Source organism: Paroedura picta, chromosome 11 (genome assembly GCF_049243985.1).
Source record: "Paroedura picta isolate Pp20150507F chromosome 11, Ppicta_v3.0, whole genome shotgun sequence".
NCBI lineage: Eukaryota > Metazoa > Chordata > Lepidosauria > Squamata > Gekkonidae > Paroedura > Paroedura picta.
Genome location: NC_135379.1, coordinates 42,781,764 through 42,801,457, shown reverse-complemented (window position 1 = coordinate 42,801,457; position 19,694 = coordinate 42,781,764). Strand labels below are relative to the sequence as shown.

Here is a 19,694-nt window from a genome sequence, read left to right as displayed (position 1 = left end):
AGGGGGAATCTTGTCTCCCTCCGCAACTAAACTTGGTTCACAGTGGAGACTACAGGCAGGAGTAACTGCCAGAATAAGGTGCTTTGCCAAAGTATGGCAAAATGGGGAATGATCTGTACTTGGGACGCTAAAGCTCTTATTCAGCTGTATAAAATTTTGAAATGTTAATGTTAGGTTAAACTGTAGCTGGTTTTTCAGAGTCCAATCCAGCTGTCTTTCTGAACTGAAGTAGCTCTCCAGGGTTTCAAGAATTCCCTCAGCTTCCTGAGGTCAAAGATGCACCCAAAGCAAAATATTAAGTTTATCTCTGGAAGCTGATATTAATATTCTAGAATCTTGGCATGAGTATAAACCAAGACTCTTAACTGGAGCATGCTTGCTTGGATATATATCCAAGCTAAGGAACAAGAATGTCTCAGCATTTCAATTAGGAGTTATTTCAGTTAAAACTTCTTTGGTCTCTACTATGAGCAATATAATGTTATAAGGTATAGAAGATAGCATCTTTCATCTGAATGCTATGTTTTGTACCATAGTAGGGTTTATGCTGCAAATTACTTCCATAACTTCATGGATGGCAGATGTTTTGTCATTTCAGAGGACGGCCATGATGGTCTGCCCTAGGAAAGCAAGATTCAAGTTCAGTGGCACAGTAGAAAAAAAGATATATATATATGGGGGTGGGGGAGTATAATCCGTCAGAAGTCAAATCTCCCAAAGTGCTACTGGACTTGAATCATGCTCCAGATAAGCATGCCGATGTCATACCAAGCTGCATTAATAATAATGTTAGCTTTTAACTCTGGAACACTGCAATTTCTATCTACCTGGAAGTATTCCTGAAGAAGTATCATTGGTTTACGACTGTGAAGTCGTTGTCTTGGTGGTCTTCCTTCTGAACACTAACCAGGGCCAACCCTGCTTAGCTTCCAAGACCTGATGCAATCAAGCTAGGCTGGACCACCCAGAGCAGGATGTGCTCCGTAGCAAGAGATCCTAAGGTTGTCTGGCAGCAAGGCAAGAGTCATTCAGAGGTGGCATGCTGCCACTGCCTGTGACTAATATTCCTTGGAGAGTTGGGCGTCTGAAGCGGTCATTCCCACCCAAAGCAGTCAGTGCCGCAGCGGGAGGGGGGGAGGTGAGGCATGGGCACTGGTGCACCGGCTGGCTGCTTCAGGCAGGAATGGCTGCTTCGGATGCCAAAGTACCCAACCCTACTTTCAAGTGCTGACCAGTGCTGACCCTGCTTATCTTCTGAGATCTGACAACAGAATAGAATGTATAGAATACAGCAGGGGGGGAAAGCCTTTCCAAATACATTGCACCCAGTTCCACCTTAGCTGAGTCGGATATAGATCTTTTCTCTTGTCTTCTCAACAGAGCCCTTCAGCCTATGTGGGGTCTGCAACCTTAGTCATCAAACATCTTGGGACTGGGCAAGACTGTCAAGGGGGAGGGCAACGAAAACAAAACCACAACCCGTGCAAGCCGTAGATCACTGGCTTCCTATTTATGGGATAAAAGGCCAACTGCCGCATATGGCTGCCATTCAGTTTTTCTAGGAAACCTCCCAAAACCTGCTAGACAACTGAGGGCAGGGGTCTTTCTTGCACTTGCAAGTTTTTCAGTTGGCTAAATACTGCAGCCTTAAACTGAACTTCAGAGAAAGAGCAACAATAATTTCTGCCAGTGGCCCACAGTTACCAGTTTGCTCTTTTGTATCTATGCTTGTATCTATGCAGTCTGAAAGCTCTGCCCATGAGGCTGGGAGTTCAATCCCAGCAGCCGGCTCAAGGTTGACTCAGCCTTCCATCCTTCCGAGGTCAGTAAAATAAGTACCCAGCATGCTGCTGGGGGGTAAACGGTAATGACTGGGGAAGGCACTGACAAACCACCCCGTATTGAGGCTGCCATGAAAACGCTGGAGGGCGTCACCCCAAGGGTCAGACATGACTTGGTGCTTGCACAGGGGATACCTTTACCTTTTTACCTTTATCTATGCTAGGATCAACTGAGAGATCTCGTCTTCGCCGTTTTAAGCCTCCCCGTCCCTAATGTCTGCCATCTAGGTGGCTTGAAATTTATGGAGGGAAGAGAGACCCATCAGCTGAACCACCCAGAGGAAAAAAGCGAGCCTATGATGGGAAACTGTTCAGTATTAACCTGATGAATCAGAGCCAAAACGAGCCCCGGGGTAATACAACTTGTTTTCAGCGACAGCAGTTGTCTTCATCAGGGACTCTGTAAACAACAAACATATTTTTAAACCATCTCTTCTATTCACATTACTATACTAAAATCTACCTCTTTACAATCAGAAAAAAAATGGTGTATTCACAATTCTGTTTAACGTACCCAGATAGACAGCAATGTTTTGAACTGATTAGAAAGAGGTACATTTTTGTGTAGTGATATGAATAGAAGAGATGGTTTAAAAATGTACTGTTTGCAGAGTTCCTGATGAAGACAACTGTTGTTGAAAACGGGCTGTATTACTCCGGGGCTCGTTTTAGCTTTGGCTCATTGGGTTAATAAATACTGAAGTTTGGCCTTGATCGGTTTGCTTTTTTCTTTTTTTGAAATTTAAGGATACACCCATGCATGCAAGCGGACACACTTCCCATCTCCTGTCTTCAGAGATTCCTTCGGGTAATGAAAAGCAGGGTATAAAAGCCAAGTCTTCTGCAAATACTGCAGGCCCTTAAGGTTTGGAAAATTCTAGATGCTTTGTCTGACCCTAGGCCAATAAACCCCTACTTTGTTCAGTGAAGCTTAGCTCCTGATCAAAGTGAAGAGCAATGCAGTTCTTGCCTCCTTACTGGGCTTAGCTCTAACACAGTGGGAATGATGCTGACAGCGGAGAGGCTACATGTTTTCTAAGCAGATATGACTCTGACCTGCAAAATGCAAGACTAAAGGCTCAACGTTCAGCTATTCGTTTTGCTTTCCTAAACCCTAGCAGACTCCACACAGCTTGGAATGTATCCATCTCCGGGTAAAGGAGTTCAGAAGTAGCTTCTGCAAAAGACTGCACTTTATTCTCGCTAGCTGAATCCTGTTTTCTGCAATAAATTAACTTTTGTTATTCCTAGATGTGTTCAAGTGGGCTTGGAGGCAAGCCTAATTGCTCCATTAAATTGACAGTTCTTTCTTTCAGCCAAGGAAGAGTTGGCCTCGCAGAATCTACATGTCCTTTTGATCTCGTACAACATTCGCTTTGGAAAGAAGCAGTCCCACTGTTTGTGCAATGGTGTCCACAAAACGGTGTGCCATTTTCACCAATTTGTTGTTCTCTAGCTCCATTCGGTTGCTCCTCTGGTGAATGGGAATGGCCGAGATCCATATCCTCAACTGTATCCAGTAAGTCTGCAAGAGAAGGTTGCTGGTGGGTACAGTTCAGATCCTTAATCGTATCCTCTTCATATTTGTTTATTTCGTTCAGCAAATCAGTAACTCTGTTCAGCACTGTGGAATCGCATTGGTTGTTGTGACACCAAGACAAAAGAGCACTAAAAAAAGGGTAAAAATGTAGACATTTGAGACCAGGTGCAAAATTAGACACATACCGCAACATGAACTCTCATGGAAAGGGACCTTTGGATTAAAAAAAAAAACTATTGCATCCACAGATGCCTGATTCCTCAGTGTAGATTCCTGTCTGACAAACCCCAGCAGGTTGGGTTGAAAAGACCCCCTCCCCCCACCTCTTTCACCAACATAAAAACTGATCACATCCAGTGGATTTTAACAATTCAAGGTGTAACTGGATTTGCATTAGTGGTGGGTCCGGCTTATCCCAGATCCATATACAGGCTCTTTCCAGGGTGGGCACCTTAGGAGGTGTATCCCAGGCTTTGCAGTTCTCAGAGAGTGAGACAGAGGCTGGTGCTTTAAGCTAGACTCCAGCCTGAATCATCCTTGAAGCGGAACAACCTTCTTCACCATAATCCTGACCTCCACCAGTTTAAATTCAACGAGGCACAGGAGAGGTTGGGAAGAGGTAGCTCTCATCCGCAGAGACATGGAAGTACTCCTGATTTAAATAGCCATCAACGCTGGCAAGCACATTGGTTCAGTAGTCCGTGGAGGCTTGTCCTAACCCTAAGGACCTTTTGGATGAGATTTGTCAATTTTAAAGAATATATGCTTTAGAACTCACCTTACACTCCCTTTGAGTTGACCACAGGAGAACATGATCTTTGCGGCTTCTTCATAGCCCTGGTTAAAACCCTGCTGGAGTGTCAGTTCTTTCCCAGCTTCTATTCCTTCCCGATAGCCTTCCTTAAAGTCAATTAGGCACAAAGAATAGTTCAAGAGCTAAATAGCAAATACTTTACATTAACATCCGATTGCCTTATCCAACAGAATGAAATCTCTGAGCTATGTATCGTCAAAAATGGTTGTATACAGCTGTTATGGTGGTAACACAGATTTTAGAAATAAAATCTTTGTCATGAAAAAATACACATGCATTACATTTGGTGATATTCAGCAACCTAGCCCCCTCCATCTGAATCCTGGGGATTATAATCTAAACTGCATAGGGACTTTGTGATGGACCAGTTTGTCTCACTCAGTAGGAGTTTTAAATAAATCTGTATTTGCTTTTAATGATGTTAACCATCCCAAGACCATCCTTGGAGAGGGGTGGCCTAAAAATCACAAAAACAAATTAAGTGTATCACCCAGATTACTCTGACAGGATGGCTTGGCAGCTAACTGAATGGGCAGTCGCCATGCAGACATTAAGAATTATGAGAAAAGTATAATGGTGATACTTACTTTGACTCGTTTCTCCATGGTGCTTTTCCATTCTTTCTGTGCGATGCCCATCTCATCGGCGTCTTCATCAAAGACGTCATCGTTGGCCTGGCTCAGTGCTGACTGCACCCAGGACATTTTGCCTGTGCTTTTAACTCTGGGTTTTTAGGGAAGCAGCATGGATTGACAGGCAACCAGAGAAGGAATGCAGATTGAAGAAAATAACTTCAACAGCAAGTGTGAACAACCAACACAGTCTACCATCACATAGACCTGCAGAAATAAATAGAAAAGTGTCAGTTTGCTAATTTAATAAAATTGTACTTGTGGAATTCCAGTTTTTCAGAGTCTAGATTGAACAAGCCTTCCGTCTCCAAAGTACTTAAACACATGCAGAAAGCATCTTCAAAAACTACTGTTTACTGGACCCCACCCCACCAGTGTATCTCTCAAACAGATGCCGGAATAGACAAATTTGTGAGCCTGCAGAAGCATCTATCCGGCTGGCCACTGCTGGAAACATGATGACAAGACTACCGAGTCCTTGATCGGATCTAGCCACATGATCACATTCTTATGCAAAAGAGTTCTGCAAGCAACTGCTGATCTTAGCAACTGCTTATAAAATCAAAATAATCTGCCAAGCGCTGTCTGATTTGATATGGGGAGGGGAGACTTAAATCTGACTTTAGTTGTTTTATCCTCTATCAAAGTTTAATCGCTCAATTTTTTTAAAAAAATAGGAAGATTTTAAGAAGGGCGAACAAGGCAGAGGTCTAGACCAAGCTCTTGCAAAGTACCAGTGCTGTCAAAGTTAATGACTATATAAACCAAGCCTTCCTTTTCGTTCCTCCCTCATTCATTTTCCACAGGGGCTAGACAGATTAGATGGGTCACATATAAATGATTATGAGTTGCATATGACAGACAGTACAGAGGGCCAAGAAGAACTGACCTCCTAGGTTCACTTAGCTGTGCCTTCTGCTTTCCTACTAATCTATTTCCTTCATTTTTTCACAGAAACTACAGCCTCTGTACACTACATCCCCTAACGAACAAACATGGTCAGTAACAGGTACAACCCTTCACAATTTTTGTGTGTACGTAAGACTAGAATCTTTATTCACAAAGGCAGCACATCTGTGATACTACTACCAATGTCACAGTGTCCTCAAGCACTCGAGCATGCAAACGGCAATAAGTATTCATGTCCTGAGTTACATGAGAATCCATCTGTTAAGGGGGAATGGAGGAAGCTTTCTTGCAGCCTGCACCACCGCAGTTTAATGCACGCCAGGGCTCAGATCACGCATCATTAGTCCAAGTATTTCTTTGTTCATGCACTGTCATGCACTGTCACAGGCCCCTTTCAGCTGCCTTGGTTGACCTAGATTAGATCAGCACCACCATCTCTGGCTGGCCACATCTCTTGTAGGGCCAGGGAGAGGCCTTTCATGTCAAATGACACCTGGTTCTTGTAACCTGAGTTGCCACGCCAAGACTTGACCATTAAGGTACAGCCAAACCCCAGAAAATAGCAAGGGGGGGGGGAGCTGGTCCCTTCTCAGCCAGGATTTGCAGTTTCCCCATGAGCTTGATGACCCGTTTGCAGACACCTGTGTGCTAGTCCTACCTGTCATGTCCAGGCCGATGTTTTAACACTAATAAGAAACAACTACTTTATTTACGGCTATTCTGAGATGGGTAATTCAGGGTGGGCCGAATAGTGGCTATCCAGAGGTCAATGGACTACAACTCCCATGAGCCCCTGCCGGCAGGGGCTCATGGGAGTTGTAGTCCAGGGGCTTCTGGAGAGCCACAGTTGAAGGTCCGCATCGGCAAGCGACAATAACGACACTCCCTCCGCAACCCTAACCCTGAAACTGGGGCGATTCAGACGTTACTTTCTAGTCCCCCCTTAAAGTTACCCCTGTTTTTCCTCCAGCACTCCTTCTGCCGCGGGTTAGGACAAGACGGCCGCGCCTAGCCACGGCAAAGCAGCAGGGAAGGCCCGTGTTTGACGCAGAGCGACGAATCCACACGCGCTGCGACGGACACGCATCGCTCGGAACCTCAGCGGGAGAGGCGGGGCCCCGGAGGGACACTTCCGGAAGGGAAGCGGAAGGCACCGCACGCATGCGTGCACGGGTTGCTGAGGCTCTTCCGCGTTGCGCCCTTCGGCTGGCAAAGGCTCCGCAGAGCAGGGAGCCAGGATCCCTCCTGCTCCCAGGTCCCGAGCTCGGAGGGCGGCCGAGGCTGCTTCTCGCTCGTGTTGGGAACTGCGCGGCCGTTTGCACCCGGGAGAGCCCGCTGGCAAAGGAGGCCTACTCCGTGTTGCAGGCGCGCACCTTGCATGCCAACTCCACGCGGGGCGCTCGAGTCCCAATGGAAACAAGAGCAGGAAAGAGGAGCAAAGGTGTTTTCCCAGCCCAGGGGGAGCCTCCTTCCACGGGGAGCCTTTCAGACGGGGATCCCCCTCGCCCACCCCATCCAAGCAATTAGGCAGAAAGGCCTGAGGCGATGGGAGGGCGCCTGGGCAAGGGAGCGGCGGACTGGAAGCGCAAAGAGGGCGAAAGCCAAGGGCGTGCGTCTTTTGGGGTGGCTTAGGCGCCCTGGGAGGGGGCAGATCTGGGCGCGTGAGTTTTCCTGAGGTTTGGGATGCCAGGAGAAATGCTGTGGGTAGGAGGCAGGGAGGAAGTGCCCTGGCACTTAAGATGCGACACGTTCTTTTAGGGAAAGGGGAAGATGGGGACTGAGGAAGGAAGGCAGGCAGCCCTTTGAAAAGAGATCTGGGAGAGACTTTTAGCGTCTACGGCCACACCACCCTGAATGCGCCCGATCTCGTCTGATCTCGGAAGCTAAGCAGGGTCGGGCCTGGTTAGTACTTGGATGGGAGACTGCCTGGGAATACCGGGTGCTGTAGGCTTTTTGCTCTGCTGGGGTCACTGTGGCAGATTCAGCCCCCTCCTTTTCTTCCACCAGTCAGCAATGTGGCCTGAATAGAGTTTAGTGGGGATAGGCAAGAAAAGAAAAAAAGGAGAAGAAAGCAACACTTGCACCCTGAGTACTGCTTTGCTTCGCCTCCTCACCTTTGAAGTCCAGCTCTTTGTATCCAGTGGCAACCTCCAAGTGGCTTACGTGGCCTGCCCTCCTCTGTTTAATCCTGACAAGGTCTCTGTCCAACACGCTGGAGGCAGAGCATGGTGGGAGCTTGGCCCCAGGTCACCAGACAGCTTACTGGCCCAGAGGGGATTGTTACCTGGTTCTCCCAGGCCTGCGTGACACCCTCTGGTCCCAGTGGGATGGACAGCCTGGAATGGGCATTTAACAGACAGTATTCCCACGGAAGTCAGAGGTATGCATTACAGACACTTGAGAGCAGTATTTTAGGAAGGCAAATGCAGAACTCCTGCACCTTTGTTAATGTGTGTCTTTTGGGGGGGGGAGGGGGGGGAGAAGAGGAAGGACTGCAGCCCATTAAAAAGTGCAGGAAGGAGTTCCCGAGCTTATGGCTTACATGAACAACCTGATCTTGTCTAATCTTGCAAACTAAGAGGGGTTGGACAATAAAATCAGAGTCCAGTAACACCTTTAAGACCGACAAACATTTATTCAAGCCGTCAGCTTTCGAGTGCAAGCACCCTTCGTCAGACTAATTGAACTCTGGACTCTGATTTTTTTGTGCTACTTCAGACCAACACAGCTACCCATTGGAATCTAAGTGGAGTTGGGTCTGGTTAGTGCTTGGGTGGGAGATTGCATGGGAATGCCAGATCCTGCTAGGGGTAGTCAAACTGCGGCCCTCCAGATGTCCATGGACTACAGTTCCCAGGAGCCCCTGCTAGGGGCTCACAGGAATTGTAGTCCATGGACATCTGGAGGGCCGCAGTTTGACTACCCGAGACTTTGGGCTGCGGTGGAGTTGCTATACCACCTGTTTGCTGTCTCTTTTCCTCCTCCAGCATCAGGCAGTGCCGTGTAGCTGAAGGGGGCTTCATGGGGGGGGGGGGAGAGAAGAAAGGAACTTTCACACCCAGAACCAAGTTTGCATCCCAGGGCATCTTTAAGACCAACAGTTTGGTCAAGTTGGAACTATTGTTCGCATGCACACTTTCTCAGACAAAGAAATAGGGAATCATTAGATGACATATATAAGTAAATTAGTAAGCAGCATCATGAAAATAGGCAACAAATACACACCCTAACAAGGAGGTTTAGCCCAATCCAGTGCTTTGCTGTAAGAGTGAGCTAAGTTTATTAGCCCTTTTGATTTAATTCCAGTTCCAAAAAGCACAAGGGGTAAAAACGTTATGATTAGAGAGTAACTGCAGATGGATGGCCCGTTATGAAAAAGTGTAGTTAAAAAGGGACTTGTAACTAGCCTCATCTTTTTTAAGGACCTTAAAAAGAAGTACTGGAAGCAGCTTTAGTGTCTACGGCCACACTACCCTGAATGCGCCCGATCCCGTCTGATCTCGGAAACTAAGCAGGGTCAGGCCTGGTTAGTACTTGGATGGGAGACCGCCTGGGAATACCGGGTGCTGTAGGCTTTTTGGCCCTGCAGGCGTCGCTGTGCCAGACCCTGAGGAAAACACCATTTGCTCCCAGAATACTCCCTTGCTTCACTTCCTGCCTTTAAAGATAGGTTCAAGTGGGTCGCCCTGTGGGTCTGGAGCAGAACAAAGTTCGAGTCCAGCAACACCTTTAAGACCAACTAAATTTTATTCAAGGACTGAGCTTTCCTGTGAAACCGCGCTTCCTCGGACAATGAAATAGGGAATCATTAGATGACATATATAAAGCGAGGGTAAATTAGCAGTAGATTAGTAAACAGCATAATGAAAACAGGAAACAGATACGCAGCGAATGAAGCTGCTTAGCCCAATCCAGAGCCTTGCTAGAAGAGCCAGCTAAGTTTATTAGTCCGTTGGGTTTAATTCCAGTTCCAAAATATACGAGGGAAATAAAAATAAAAGTTATGGTTAGTGATTAAGTGCAGATGCATTCCGACTTGTGAAAAAATGTTAAGAGGTAGGTGTTGCTAGCCCCATCTGCCTCCAGGCCCTTAAAATGAAGTACAAGAATCATAGAGTTGGAAGGGACCTCATGGGTCATCTAGTCCAACCCCCTGTACTATGCAGGACACTCACAATCCTATCGCTACCTTAATGCCTACAGGCATGCTACCCTGAAAGCTCAACCCAGCAGGGTTGGGGCTGGTTAGTACTTGGATGGGAGACCACGTAGGAGTCCCGGGAGCTGTAGGCTTTTGTCCCTTCTGGGGGCGCTGTGGCCGCCCTTCACCTCCTCCCTCCCTCGCCACATCAATGAGCTAGCCGCAGCTGAAGGGAAGGACAACCTTTTCCCTCCCTTGACAGGCTGCCCGTTCTAAGCCCCTTCTGTCCGCCGCCAGCCTTGTACCGCCTCTCCGCGATGGCTGGAATTTTGGCACCTTCCTCGCCCTACAGCCACTCGCTGCGAGCATTTACGTCGGCCACGTTCCCACTTTTGCAGTGATGTCGCCTAAATATAGGGGACCTGCTTCGCCTCCAGGGTCGACATCCCCCCCATCTCCCCCCCCCCCCCCCGGCTTATCCTTCAGGGCCCGGCCTTGCACGCCTCGCCTTCCGGCAGCAGGAGCCCGGCCCCTCTTCGGGCGGTCGGCAAACCTGGGCGGAGGCTGCCGTCCAATCAGGTCCCGCCGGAGTCAGGCGCCTTAGCGAGTCCAGGCTGGGTGCGGTGGGTGCCGCGCTGGGTGCCGGGCTCGGCGGAACCATGGGCGCCCTCGTCTTGCTCCTCGCCCTGCACGCCGCCCTGGTAAGTCCCGCTGCAGCCAGCTACTTGCAGGGGTCCCCCCTTGGGAATTTTTGCACGGGGGTGGGGGGAGACCGTCGCACGTCGGGTTTGCTTTGCCATGCAGCGCAGTCGCGGGGAAGGGGGGCTGCTTGCGGGGCGGGCGGACTTTGCAACTGCCGCATTAGGGCCGCCGAGGAAAGTTTCCGGGGGAGAGGCGGCGCTCTTTCGCATTGCCGTCCGAAGAACGGCTGTGCGTGCAGGCAGGCAAGCATGCATGCATGCATGCATGCGCGCGTGCATGTTGCCCCTGAGCCGCTCCGGAAGCATCCGATCGGCCCTGGACGATGGGGAAGTGGCGATCACGTGAGGGTGGGTCACCGGGGTGGGGAGTGGAGGGATCGCCTCGCCCGCGCGGGATCGTCTGCGGAGTTGCGTGCCTGTAGCTGACGAGCCGGGCTCGCTTTCCCCCCTGCCCGGGGAGGGAGAAGCCGGCGAGCTGGAGGAAGGGATCGGGGCGCTGGTAGCAAGGAGAGGGAGTGGCTGCGTCGGGGTGCACCCTCTCGGGGCCGAGGGACGAAATCCTGGGTAGGTTTGGGCTCCTCCGGGCGGGCTAGTAGGCTGGCAGCCCCGAAGGGACCCCTCTCGCAGCCTTTCCTTTCCCTGAAGTCTCCCCGCGCTTCCTGCAGCCGTTGGAGTGGGCCCAAGGGCACCTGGGTCCATAGTTGAGCAAGGGTGTCACAGCCCCACCAGCCCCCTTCCTGGTCCCACACTCGAATCGCTACACCATGTGGAGGGTCTCCTTGCGCTTCTCTCAAAGTTGCAGGCGTCCCCTGGGATGCATCCCCTCAAAAATAAGACTTTGAGAAGGGCGGGGCTCGCTGTGTTGTTGATTTCGACTTGTGAGGGGACAGAGATATGCTGTTTCCTACTTTGTCCGAGTTTAGATGGTGGCTTTTCTGCAAGTTGTAGTGGAACTGCCCCTCCTCTTTGGGTGGGCCGGGGAGCACTATCAGACCCGGACAGATGAATCCCAAGGTAAAAGATGCCTCAGCCCAAAAGAAGAAATTGACAAGATTGTCACCTTCAGTTTGTCAATGTCTTCTTTTAGACTTGACTCTTGCGCAGTTGTGCCTTTTCCTTTCCGTCTTTGCCCAGCTGCTCTTGCCCACGACTGTTCAAAGTAATGGAGACACACATCTCTTGCAGCTGGAGTCACCCCCTACAGCTTTCTTTCTCAACTTTTTTACCATTGAGAAAGCCCCAAAACCTTTTTTCGGGCTTCGCAAAGCCCCACAAGTGGTGCAATTGTGCAGAATATGGTTGGGAAGCATAGTTTTGGACATGCCCACCCCAGGCCCCACCCATCCAGGTCCATCATTGGCCATTTGGGGAGGGAGGGGGAGGTCGACATGTCCCTGTCATTCTGGCTGCGCACATCACATCCCCTGATAAATGTTTAGCCAATTTTAAAATATATTAAAAGTTTATTAACTACCAACCGTTCCGGAAACCCTTCCAGGGCTGTCAAGAAACCCCAGAAAATCCTGGTTGACAAAATCTGTCCTACAAGTATGTGTTGGGGTGCAGCAGTGAACTATCTGTTTCTGATAGGTGTTCTCATGTGAGTTCCAGATGCAGAGTTGCCTCATGCCTGCATGCTTGAGCATACAAGGGGGTAGTGCTTTTAGATGTGTGATTTACACAGCATTCTTTTCCAACACTCAAAGCATATCTCAGAAGATCCTATGACAATCCTGTCATTGTATCCCTTCCATGACTAATGTCCCATTCAGGAGTCCTTTACTAGCATACACAAAACAGCAAAAAACAATAACGATATCATAAAGCATGCATGGTTCTACAATTACAAGACCTCCTAGCCAGCTGTAGAAACTTATAACAAGAGCAAAACAGGATGGTTTCAAGGTGAATACTAGAACAGAACAAGAAACCTATCCTAAGGTAAACAATAAGGTATCCCCTGTGCAAGCACCGGGTCATGTCTGATCCTTGGGGTGACGCCCTCTAGCGTTTTCTTGGCAGACTCAATACAGGGTGGTTTGACAGTGCCTTCCCCAGTCATTACCGTTTACCCCCCAGCAAGCTGGGAACTCATTTTACCGACCTCGGAAGGATGGAAGGCTGAGTCAACCTTGAGCCAGCTGCTGGGATTGAACTCCCAGCCTCATGGGCAGAGTTTTCAGACTGCATGTCTGCTGCCTTACCACTCTGTGCCACAAGATGCTCTAAGGTAAACAATAAACCTTATGAAATCAAAAAATGAGAGCAGTCTCTTCTTGTGGATTTTTTCTTTGCTTGTTCTTTTTGTCGGGACTTCTACCCGAATATCATTCTGGTAATGTCCGTTTTCAGTGGAAAACAACTTTCCTCAGTGGGAAATCCTAAACATGAATACAAAATAAATCTTACAACATATTGTTTAAATGCTTACGAAAATATGGCATTGAATATAACATTAAATAACAGTACCTCCAATTAGTCAATGTTCTTAATGCAACCGATCACCATCCAACAAGCAATCCTGACAAATACGGAACAAGCAAAGAAAGAATACACAAAAAGAGACTGTTCTGGCCTTAATTTCATGAGGTTTATTCTTCGCCTTGGGACAGGTTTCTTGTTCTGTTCTAGCTGTAGAAACTTGGCAACCAAACCGATTACTAGAGAGTTTCTGTTTCCTAGTAAGGCAGCGATCTTAGCCTCACCATGATCCATGTTGCTGAGAAAGGAGTGGGATGATAAGCAGCCCACAAATTATGGCATAGAGTGGACAATAGAAAAACACAGGCAAGATGGTTTCAGCGCAGCCAGAATTACAGGGACAAATCCTTCCAGAATAGGGCATTTTCGAAGAACTCCCTAGGATCACAGTAGAGGGGAGGGTGTTAAATCTTGCTAATATACATACTTAGCGTCATTGGGGGACTGTTAAAGTGTTCCGCGGGGCCTGTAAGACGGAGCTATTCCGAGAGGTGGTGGCTGAGGCAGGGCTAGAAAGATCGCGTCCCTCCCTCTATAGCCCCCTAGGCCAGACACCGCCAGTGAACTTCCTCCAGGGCAAGGGTGACTGCTGTGGCAGGGTTGAAGAGATGGCACGGGGGACGCTGTAGATTGTTGTGCTAGATTGTTTTCGCTGCCAACATTGGTCTGTGTACTGGTTTTATGTGGTTTTAAAGTTTTTATGTGAACCGCCATGAGCTGGCCAGGCCAAGAGGGACGGTCAATAAATATGTAATAGTCGTAGTAATAATATGAGGCAAGGGACCCATAGCTTGGCAAAGGCAAAGGAGGACGTGATCCTCCAGCTTGGTGTAGTGGTTAGGAGTGCAGACTTCTAATCTGGCGAGCAGGGTGTGATTCCCCGCTCCCCCACATGCAGCCAGGTGGGTGACCTTGGGCTCGCCACGGCACTGATAAAGCTGTTCTGACCGAGCAGTGATATCAGGGTTCAGCCTCACCCACCTCACAAGGTGTCTGTTGTGGGGAGAGGAAAGGGAAGGTGATCGGAAGCCGCTTTGAGATGCCTTTGGGTAGAGAAAAGCGGCATATAAGAACCAACTCTTCTTCTTCCTCAGTAATCTCAGGGCTCTCTCAGCCTCACCTGCCTCACAGGGTGTCTGAAGAACCAACTCTTCTTCTCACTGAGATTTTGTGATTCCACTAACCTACACTTTAGGCTTCCATAAATATAGGATTTAGTTGCCATAAATAAATAATAAGTAGATCTGAACTTTTGCTCAATGCATCTTAGATATAGACTATTCCATGAGCTTTAAAGACACAAAACTGTTAGAATCAGCTCTAAAGTGACATGTCTCAGATAATGGGACTGAGGGTGCAAGAGAGAGCTTCATAAAGTTACCTGTGGTTGTACCTGAGGCTTGACTTAGTGACTTCATGGTGATAACAATCACCCCGCACCATTTTGTTTTAGAGGAAAAGTGGTCTTGGGGCAGCTTTTGAAAATCAGTAAACAGTGTACGGGGTACCCAAGTGCACACCTGTAGTTGAATTTTGCAGAGAGGGCTACATATTTTATTATTAACTAGTTAGGAAAAATGATAATCACAGTGAATAATTTGTGAAACTTCTTTCTATTCTGAGGAGTGAAAGCCTTTGTGGAAAGAAGGATATTTATAGGTTTAAAGCTCATAGTTTGGAGCCATTCAGGTGTTCCATATATTCAGCTCAAAAGGATTTGAAAACATTTTTGATAACTTTGATTGATTGATTGATTGATTGATTGATTGAAAACATTTCTATGCCACCTTTCCATCCAACCAGGTACCGCCTAGAAGTTAATGTTAACGCATGTAAGCTATTAAAGATGTGGTTAAAATTATAAAATTCTATTTAAAACACACTGTACTAGAAGGAGGGCTAATACCATTTTGGGGTTATGCCAGACAAAATACAAAGGTCTTCTCCCACTAGTGAAAGACACCAGCCATGAGACACATTCATCTCCCTGGGGAGTGCTACCCCATCCAGAACAGCAGATGAACCCATTTCCAAGGTCAGATCTTCCCCTACATCAGTAGAATGTTGACAGTTTTCATTCCCCAAAACATGGCAGCCATATTGAATCAGTTGTCGTCAGCTGCTGCTGTCAACACACACACACACACACACACACACACAGAGGGGAGGGAAATGTACTTTAACCTCTAAAGCTGATGGTAGTTCCTACTTTCAGGCCAAATTGACCACGGAAAACCTCCAGGCCTACGTGATTATCTACTGGAACCTCGTGTAGGAACCGGGCCAGTTCATGACTAGAGATGATGGTCAAGCAGTGGTCCCTTGAAGCAAAGATTGCCATACTAGCTGGGATTGTCTGCCTCTCCACGATAGCATCACGGATTTACTTGGCTGAAAGGATTGAAGTGCAGAGGTTACGATGGCTGCTCAAGTTGCAGATGGTACTCTCGGCGAATGCCTTGATGCTCATCGGATCTGTTCATGTATGGAGAAACACAGTGACGCTTTTCTACCGATCGTCAGCCGTTGGCTCCTCCTGTTTCACCTTTTGGAAAGTAGCCGTGCTAACGTTTCTGGCTCTGGCCCACTCAAGCCCTTTCACAGTGTTGTTTCTTGTGGCCGAAGAACCGTATTTCTTTTCTTTAGCGGCTTACACCTGTCTTGGGGGTTACATCATCCTTATTTTCTTCCTCTTCGCCCTGGGTTCCTTGGAGCAAGGCTATAAGCTTTTGGTCCGCAGAAATGCAAATCTCGACACCGTCAACAAAAACGGGAAACTGACCATGAGAAAAACATTTCTGGCGGTCACGGTGACGATTGCATTGACTGTTCTTGGCCTCCTGAATGCTTCCCAGCCTCCTGCAGTGAAATCGGTGGAAATTGCTGTTCACAAGCTGCCGTTGTCCATGGACCAACTGAAGGTGGTCTTGCTGTCGGATATTCATCTCGGGCCCACTGTTGGAAGAAGCAAACTTGAAATGATTGTGAAGATGGTTAAGGCTTTAAAGCCAGATATCACCGTGATTGTGGGTGACCTCACAGATTGCGAGGTGAAGGACCTTGGGCCGGCTGTGGGACCCCTCGGCAAGCTGGACTCCCGCCTGGGGACGTACTTTGTGACCGGGAATCATGAGTACTACACTTCCGACGTCAACAGCTGGTTCGAGCTGCTGGAGTTGCTCAAGGTTCACCCCCTCCACAATGAAAACAGAAAGATCGTGTCCCCCAGGGGTAGGGAGAGCGACTGGTTTTGCTTGGCTGGAGTTGATGACATTGAGGCTAATGTCTTGCGCTATTCGGGGCATGGCATGGACTTAGAGAAGGCATTAGGGGGGTGCGGGGCGGATCACGCAATAGTTCTCCTGGCTCATCAGCCGCTTGCCGCAAAACGGGCCGTCCAGGCTCGGCCAGATATAAATTTGGTCTTATCTGGCCACACTCACGGAGGCCAGATATTTCCCCTGAATATTGTCGCGTATTTCATGAATCCATTCTTTGTCGGCTTATATAAAGTCGGACAGAGCACTTCCGTGTACGTTAGCCCAGGGACTATGTACTACGGGATACCCATGAGGCTGGGTAGTCGAGCAGAAATAACAGAAATCATTCTGCGCTGTTCCTGATCCACTTTTGCCGCTTTGTGTTCGATTCCTCCTGGGCTCGTATAGCTGGTCACCTTGTTCACAAAATCCATACCCTGTATAATTGCAGAATTCTCCTCCCTCCGGGAATTCTGTGCTTGTCTTTTAGGTTAATTCCAATGAAAAAGACTTGCACTTCTGCTACTCTGTCCTGGCAGGCACATGGTTAGACCACCCCTATGCCCAATGATAAGTTCTGGTTTTCCCCTTGGTTTTTTAAGGATTTCTCCTTGAAACACTCAAAATGCTGATGCAGAAGATGATGGGTAAGCCCAGTCCTCCTCCAAGGAGTCTAAGAGGAGCCCGTCCCAGAACTTGTGAAGCTAGAAGAAGGCTCCTTAGGCTGGAGTGAGCTTGTCAAACTCTGCTCAGTGGGAGAGTTGTAGGCTATTGTTACGTTATCCCATTGTCCCATTCTCTCACCTGTTGTTGTTTTTTAAATCTGATATGCCATCCTTTCAAAAGTGTGATGACCGGTTTTTCACCGGTGTGTCCTTGGTCACCAAGTTAATGGCTTCTGCTCTCAATCCACCTTCTAGATCTGCCTCCTAGCCCAGACTGCAGCCAACATGAGATCTGTAGATGCTTCAGCAGACTTGGTGAGGACTTGATCTCTCTGGCGTTCAGTTGGCTTTTTTGCAGACAAGGAAATAGCTTTTGGCTTTGAGTGCTGGTAAAACTGCACCAGAAGGCTACCCTTGAATGTAAAACGAAGGAAGAGGAATAGCTTATGGACCTCATCCGTCTGTTGAAAGTTAGTTGCAACCAACACAACAGCCAAGGTTTCCCTTCAGTTGCTTTTCAGGAAGGCTACAGAATTCAAAGCCAAGGCCTGGTCTACAAATAGCAAAGGATGATATGGTGGAATGGAATGTAAATAGTGTGCAGAGAATCACAGTTTCCCCTCCAAGTAACAAAATCCCCACAAGTGGAAAACACGAACAAGAGAGCTGTTCCAGCAAATCTTTAATTGTTTGATCACTTAATAAATGTTGTAATACAAGGAGTCTTGATGTAGTCTGAATTGATTTTGCTCTCAGCAGTGAAGGTTCTGAGGTCTTTCCCCTCTAAATGCAATGTTCAGTTTATATTTTCTGTCGAAAGAGAACTCAACGCAGCTGCTGGGATATCCACGAAACCCTTGCATCTTTCTGTGCAACTCATTTCTGAAAAATGTCGTCATATGGAAGAAACCACGAGCACTTAGTCCCTACAGCTGATGTTTTTCACTTTGAGCATTAAAGAACTTCTTTTCAAATCACTTTTGTCAAGATCTTTCCTTTTATCCTGGGTAGATTCAAATGAGTAGCCGTGTTGGTCTGAAGTAGCACAATAAAATCAGAGTCCAGGAGCACCTTTAAGATCAACAAAGATTTATTCAAGGCGTGAGCTTCCGAGTGCTGAGGAAGAGTGCTCGCACTCAAAAGCTCACGCCTTGAATAAATCTTTGTTGGTCTTAAAGGTGCTACTGGACTCTGTTTTTTTTTTAAATCCTGGGTGTTCTTGCTTGCCTGCGGTTTGTTCTGTTTTCCATTCGAGTGCAAGTCATCATTCGCAGTACTACCAACTCATCTTTTTAAATTTTAAATGTGACTGATGCCTAGAGGAGAGCAACTGGATCTCTCTCAAGCCAGCCTGCTTGGCGAGGGCAGTATGCAATGCAATACAATACAAAACCTTTAATGGCATTCACGATATAAAACAATATACAAATCGGTTCTGTAATACAAGTCTAAAAAAACTGAGGAAAGTTACAGCAGGCAAGGGAGCAGCAAATACAAAGGGCCTTTTCGCACAGGGATCTTTGTTGCAAATTGTTTGCGGAATGAAAAATCGCCATTTAAAATAGTGGAATTCGTCGTTATGCATACCTGCCTTTGTAGTGGAATCAGTTGCGTTTTTTAGCGTTTCCCACAGGCTTCCGGTCTCGGCAGAAATCGCTAGAAAGGAAGCGCTATTGCCAAGCTCGTCCCGCCCCTGGCCGTCAAGCAGCCAATGGGCAGCCGTTAGCATGCTCCCAAACAGCCCCTTTCCCTTTAAGAAAGGTTTTTAAAAAAAAAAAAACGACCCATAGCAACGAATCTAGGTAGATTCGTTGCTACGGAGAGACCCATCCAGCTGCCTAATGTGAGCTGTCGTTTGATTGTATGATCGTTTGCACGCTGCCTCGAGTGATAAACCCCCCCCCCTCTCACGGGCCCCATTTTCGGCTGAATTTATTTGTAAAAAATAAAGGAACTTTATTTCAGCTAACGGGCTTTTCAGTGGTTTGTGCTTAGTGACTAAAGGTGAAGGACTGAAGCCAGGGAAGCCTCTAAACAGAAAGAGGCTCGCCGGTGCGTTTATCCCCGCTCGCTCGGAGAAAAAAAAATGGCGATCGCTTCGCCGGAAGTTTGGAGGAGAGAGCCAGGGGGAGGGACTTTGAAGAACCAGCAACAATGGTAACGCACAGGTCTTTAGCGCTACTGTTGCAGATTGGTTGCAGGAGTGTATCGCTATCCGGAGGGTGAATCCACTTTTCTGGATTCCCCTGAAAGCGCCACAACGAAGCGCTTTTTGCTGATTGGTTTCAGGATTGTTGCAGATTGTCTACGACGTCGTGGGTTATGGCAAATTAGTAGCGTTTCCAAATAGTAACCATTCTGCTACTTTGAAGCCGTGCGAAATGGCCCAAAAAGATGAAGCCAGTGACGTTTACTTCTTTACCCTATGGGTCATTACTATAGATAAAAATTTGGCTACCCGTTCAGTGGTCTCCGAGCAATTATCAGTAAGCAGCAATTCAAGAGCCCTGGCGTCTGAGACATTAGGGAAGGGTAGCAGTGGGGAGATCAAGTCAGAACGTTTGTTGTTATACAACTCACATCACAGAATGATATGGCAAACAGAGTCTGGTTCTGCAAATTCTTTCATTGCTGGAAAAGGGCAGTATGCATGAACTTGGCTTCAAATGGAAGGGTGTTTTTTCCCTTTGGCTCAGTGTGCTGCTCAGGC

At 47.7% G+C, this 19,694-nt stretch overlaps 3 protein-coding genes and 2 non-coding genes across 7 annotated transcripts in view; 4 read left to right on the top strand and 1 right to left on the bottom strand.

The window, feature by feature from the left end:
- Positions 1-3,016: 3,016 nt before the first annotated feature.
- Positions 3,017-10,568, bottom strand: YAE1 (YAE1 maturation factor of ABCE1). 2 transcript variants are annotated; one of them, XM_077304596.1, is made up of 4 exons: positions 10,431-10,568; positions 4,783-5,034; positions 4,160-4,281; positions 3,017-3,509 (listed from the first exon to the last, which is right to left on the bottom strand). In XM_077304596.1, exons 2-4 carry the CDS (start codon positions 4,897-4,899, stop codon positions 3,089-3,091), a joined length of 660 nt encoding a protein of 219 aa, XP_077160711.1. In that variant the 5' UTR covers positions 4,900-5,034; positions 10,431-10,568; the 3' UTR covers positions 3,017-3,088. The 2 variants fall into 2 exon arrangements, with proteins under 2 accessions (XP_077160711.1, XP_077160710.1); XM_077304595.1 differs by lacking the exon at positions 10,431-10,568 and adding an exon at positions 6,690-6,877.
- On the top strand, positions 7,569-7,687 carry LOC143821160 (5S ribosomal RNA). Its single transcript, XR_013225706.1, has one exon. It is a non-coding gene; the product is annotated as a 5S ribosomal RNA (ribosomal RNA).
- LOC143821161 (5S ribosomal RNA) lies at positions 9,193-9,311 on the top strand. The gene has a single exon (XR_013225707.1). It is a non-coding gene; the product is annotated as a 5S ribosomal RNA (ribosomal RNA).
- Positions 10,423-17,958, top strand: TMPPE (transmembrane protein with metallophosphoesterase domain). 2 transcript variants are annotated; one of them, XM_077304592.1, is made up of 2 exons: positions 10,423-10,578; positions 15,275-17,958. In XM_077304592.1, the coding sequence occupies exon 2, from the start codon at positions 15,360-15,362 to the stop codon at positions 16,680-16,682; it is 1,323 nt and encodes a 440-aa protein (XP_077160707.1). In that variant the 5' UTR covers positions 10,423-10,578; positions 15,275-15,359; the 3' UTR covers positions 16,683-17,958. The 2 variants fall into 2 exon arrangements, with proteins under 2 accessions (XP_077160707.1, XP_077160708.1); XM_077304593.1 differs by lacking the exon at positions 10,423-10,578 and adding an exon at positions 10,946-11,142.
- Positions 10,448-19,694, top strand: part of GLB1 (galactosidase beta 1) — a 43,499-nt gene continuing 34,252 nt past the window's right edge. The window contains exon 1 of the mRNA XM_077304591.1: positions 10,448-10,578. Within this exon, the coding sequence (XP_077160706.1) occupies positions 10,537-10,578 (42 nt within the window). The 5' untranslated portion in view covers positions 10,448-10,536. The remainder of the gene's footprint in view (positions 10,579-19,694) is intronic.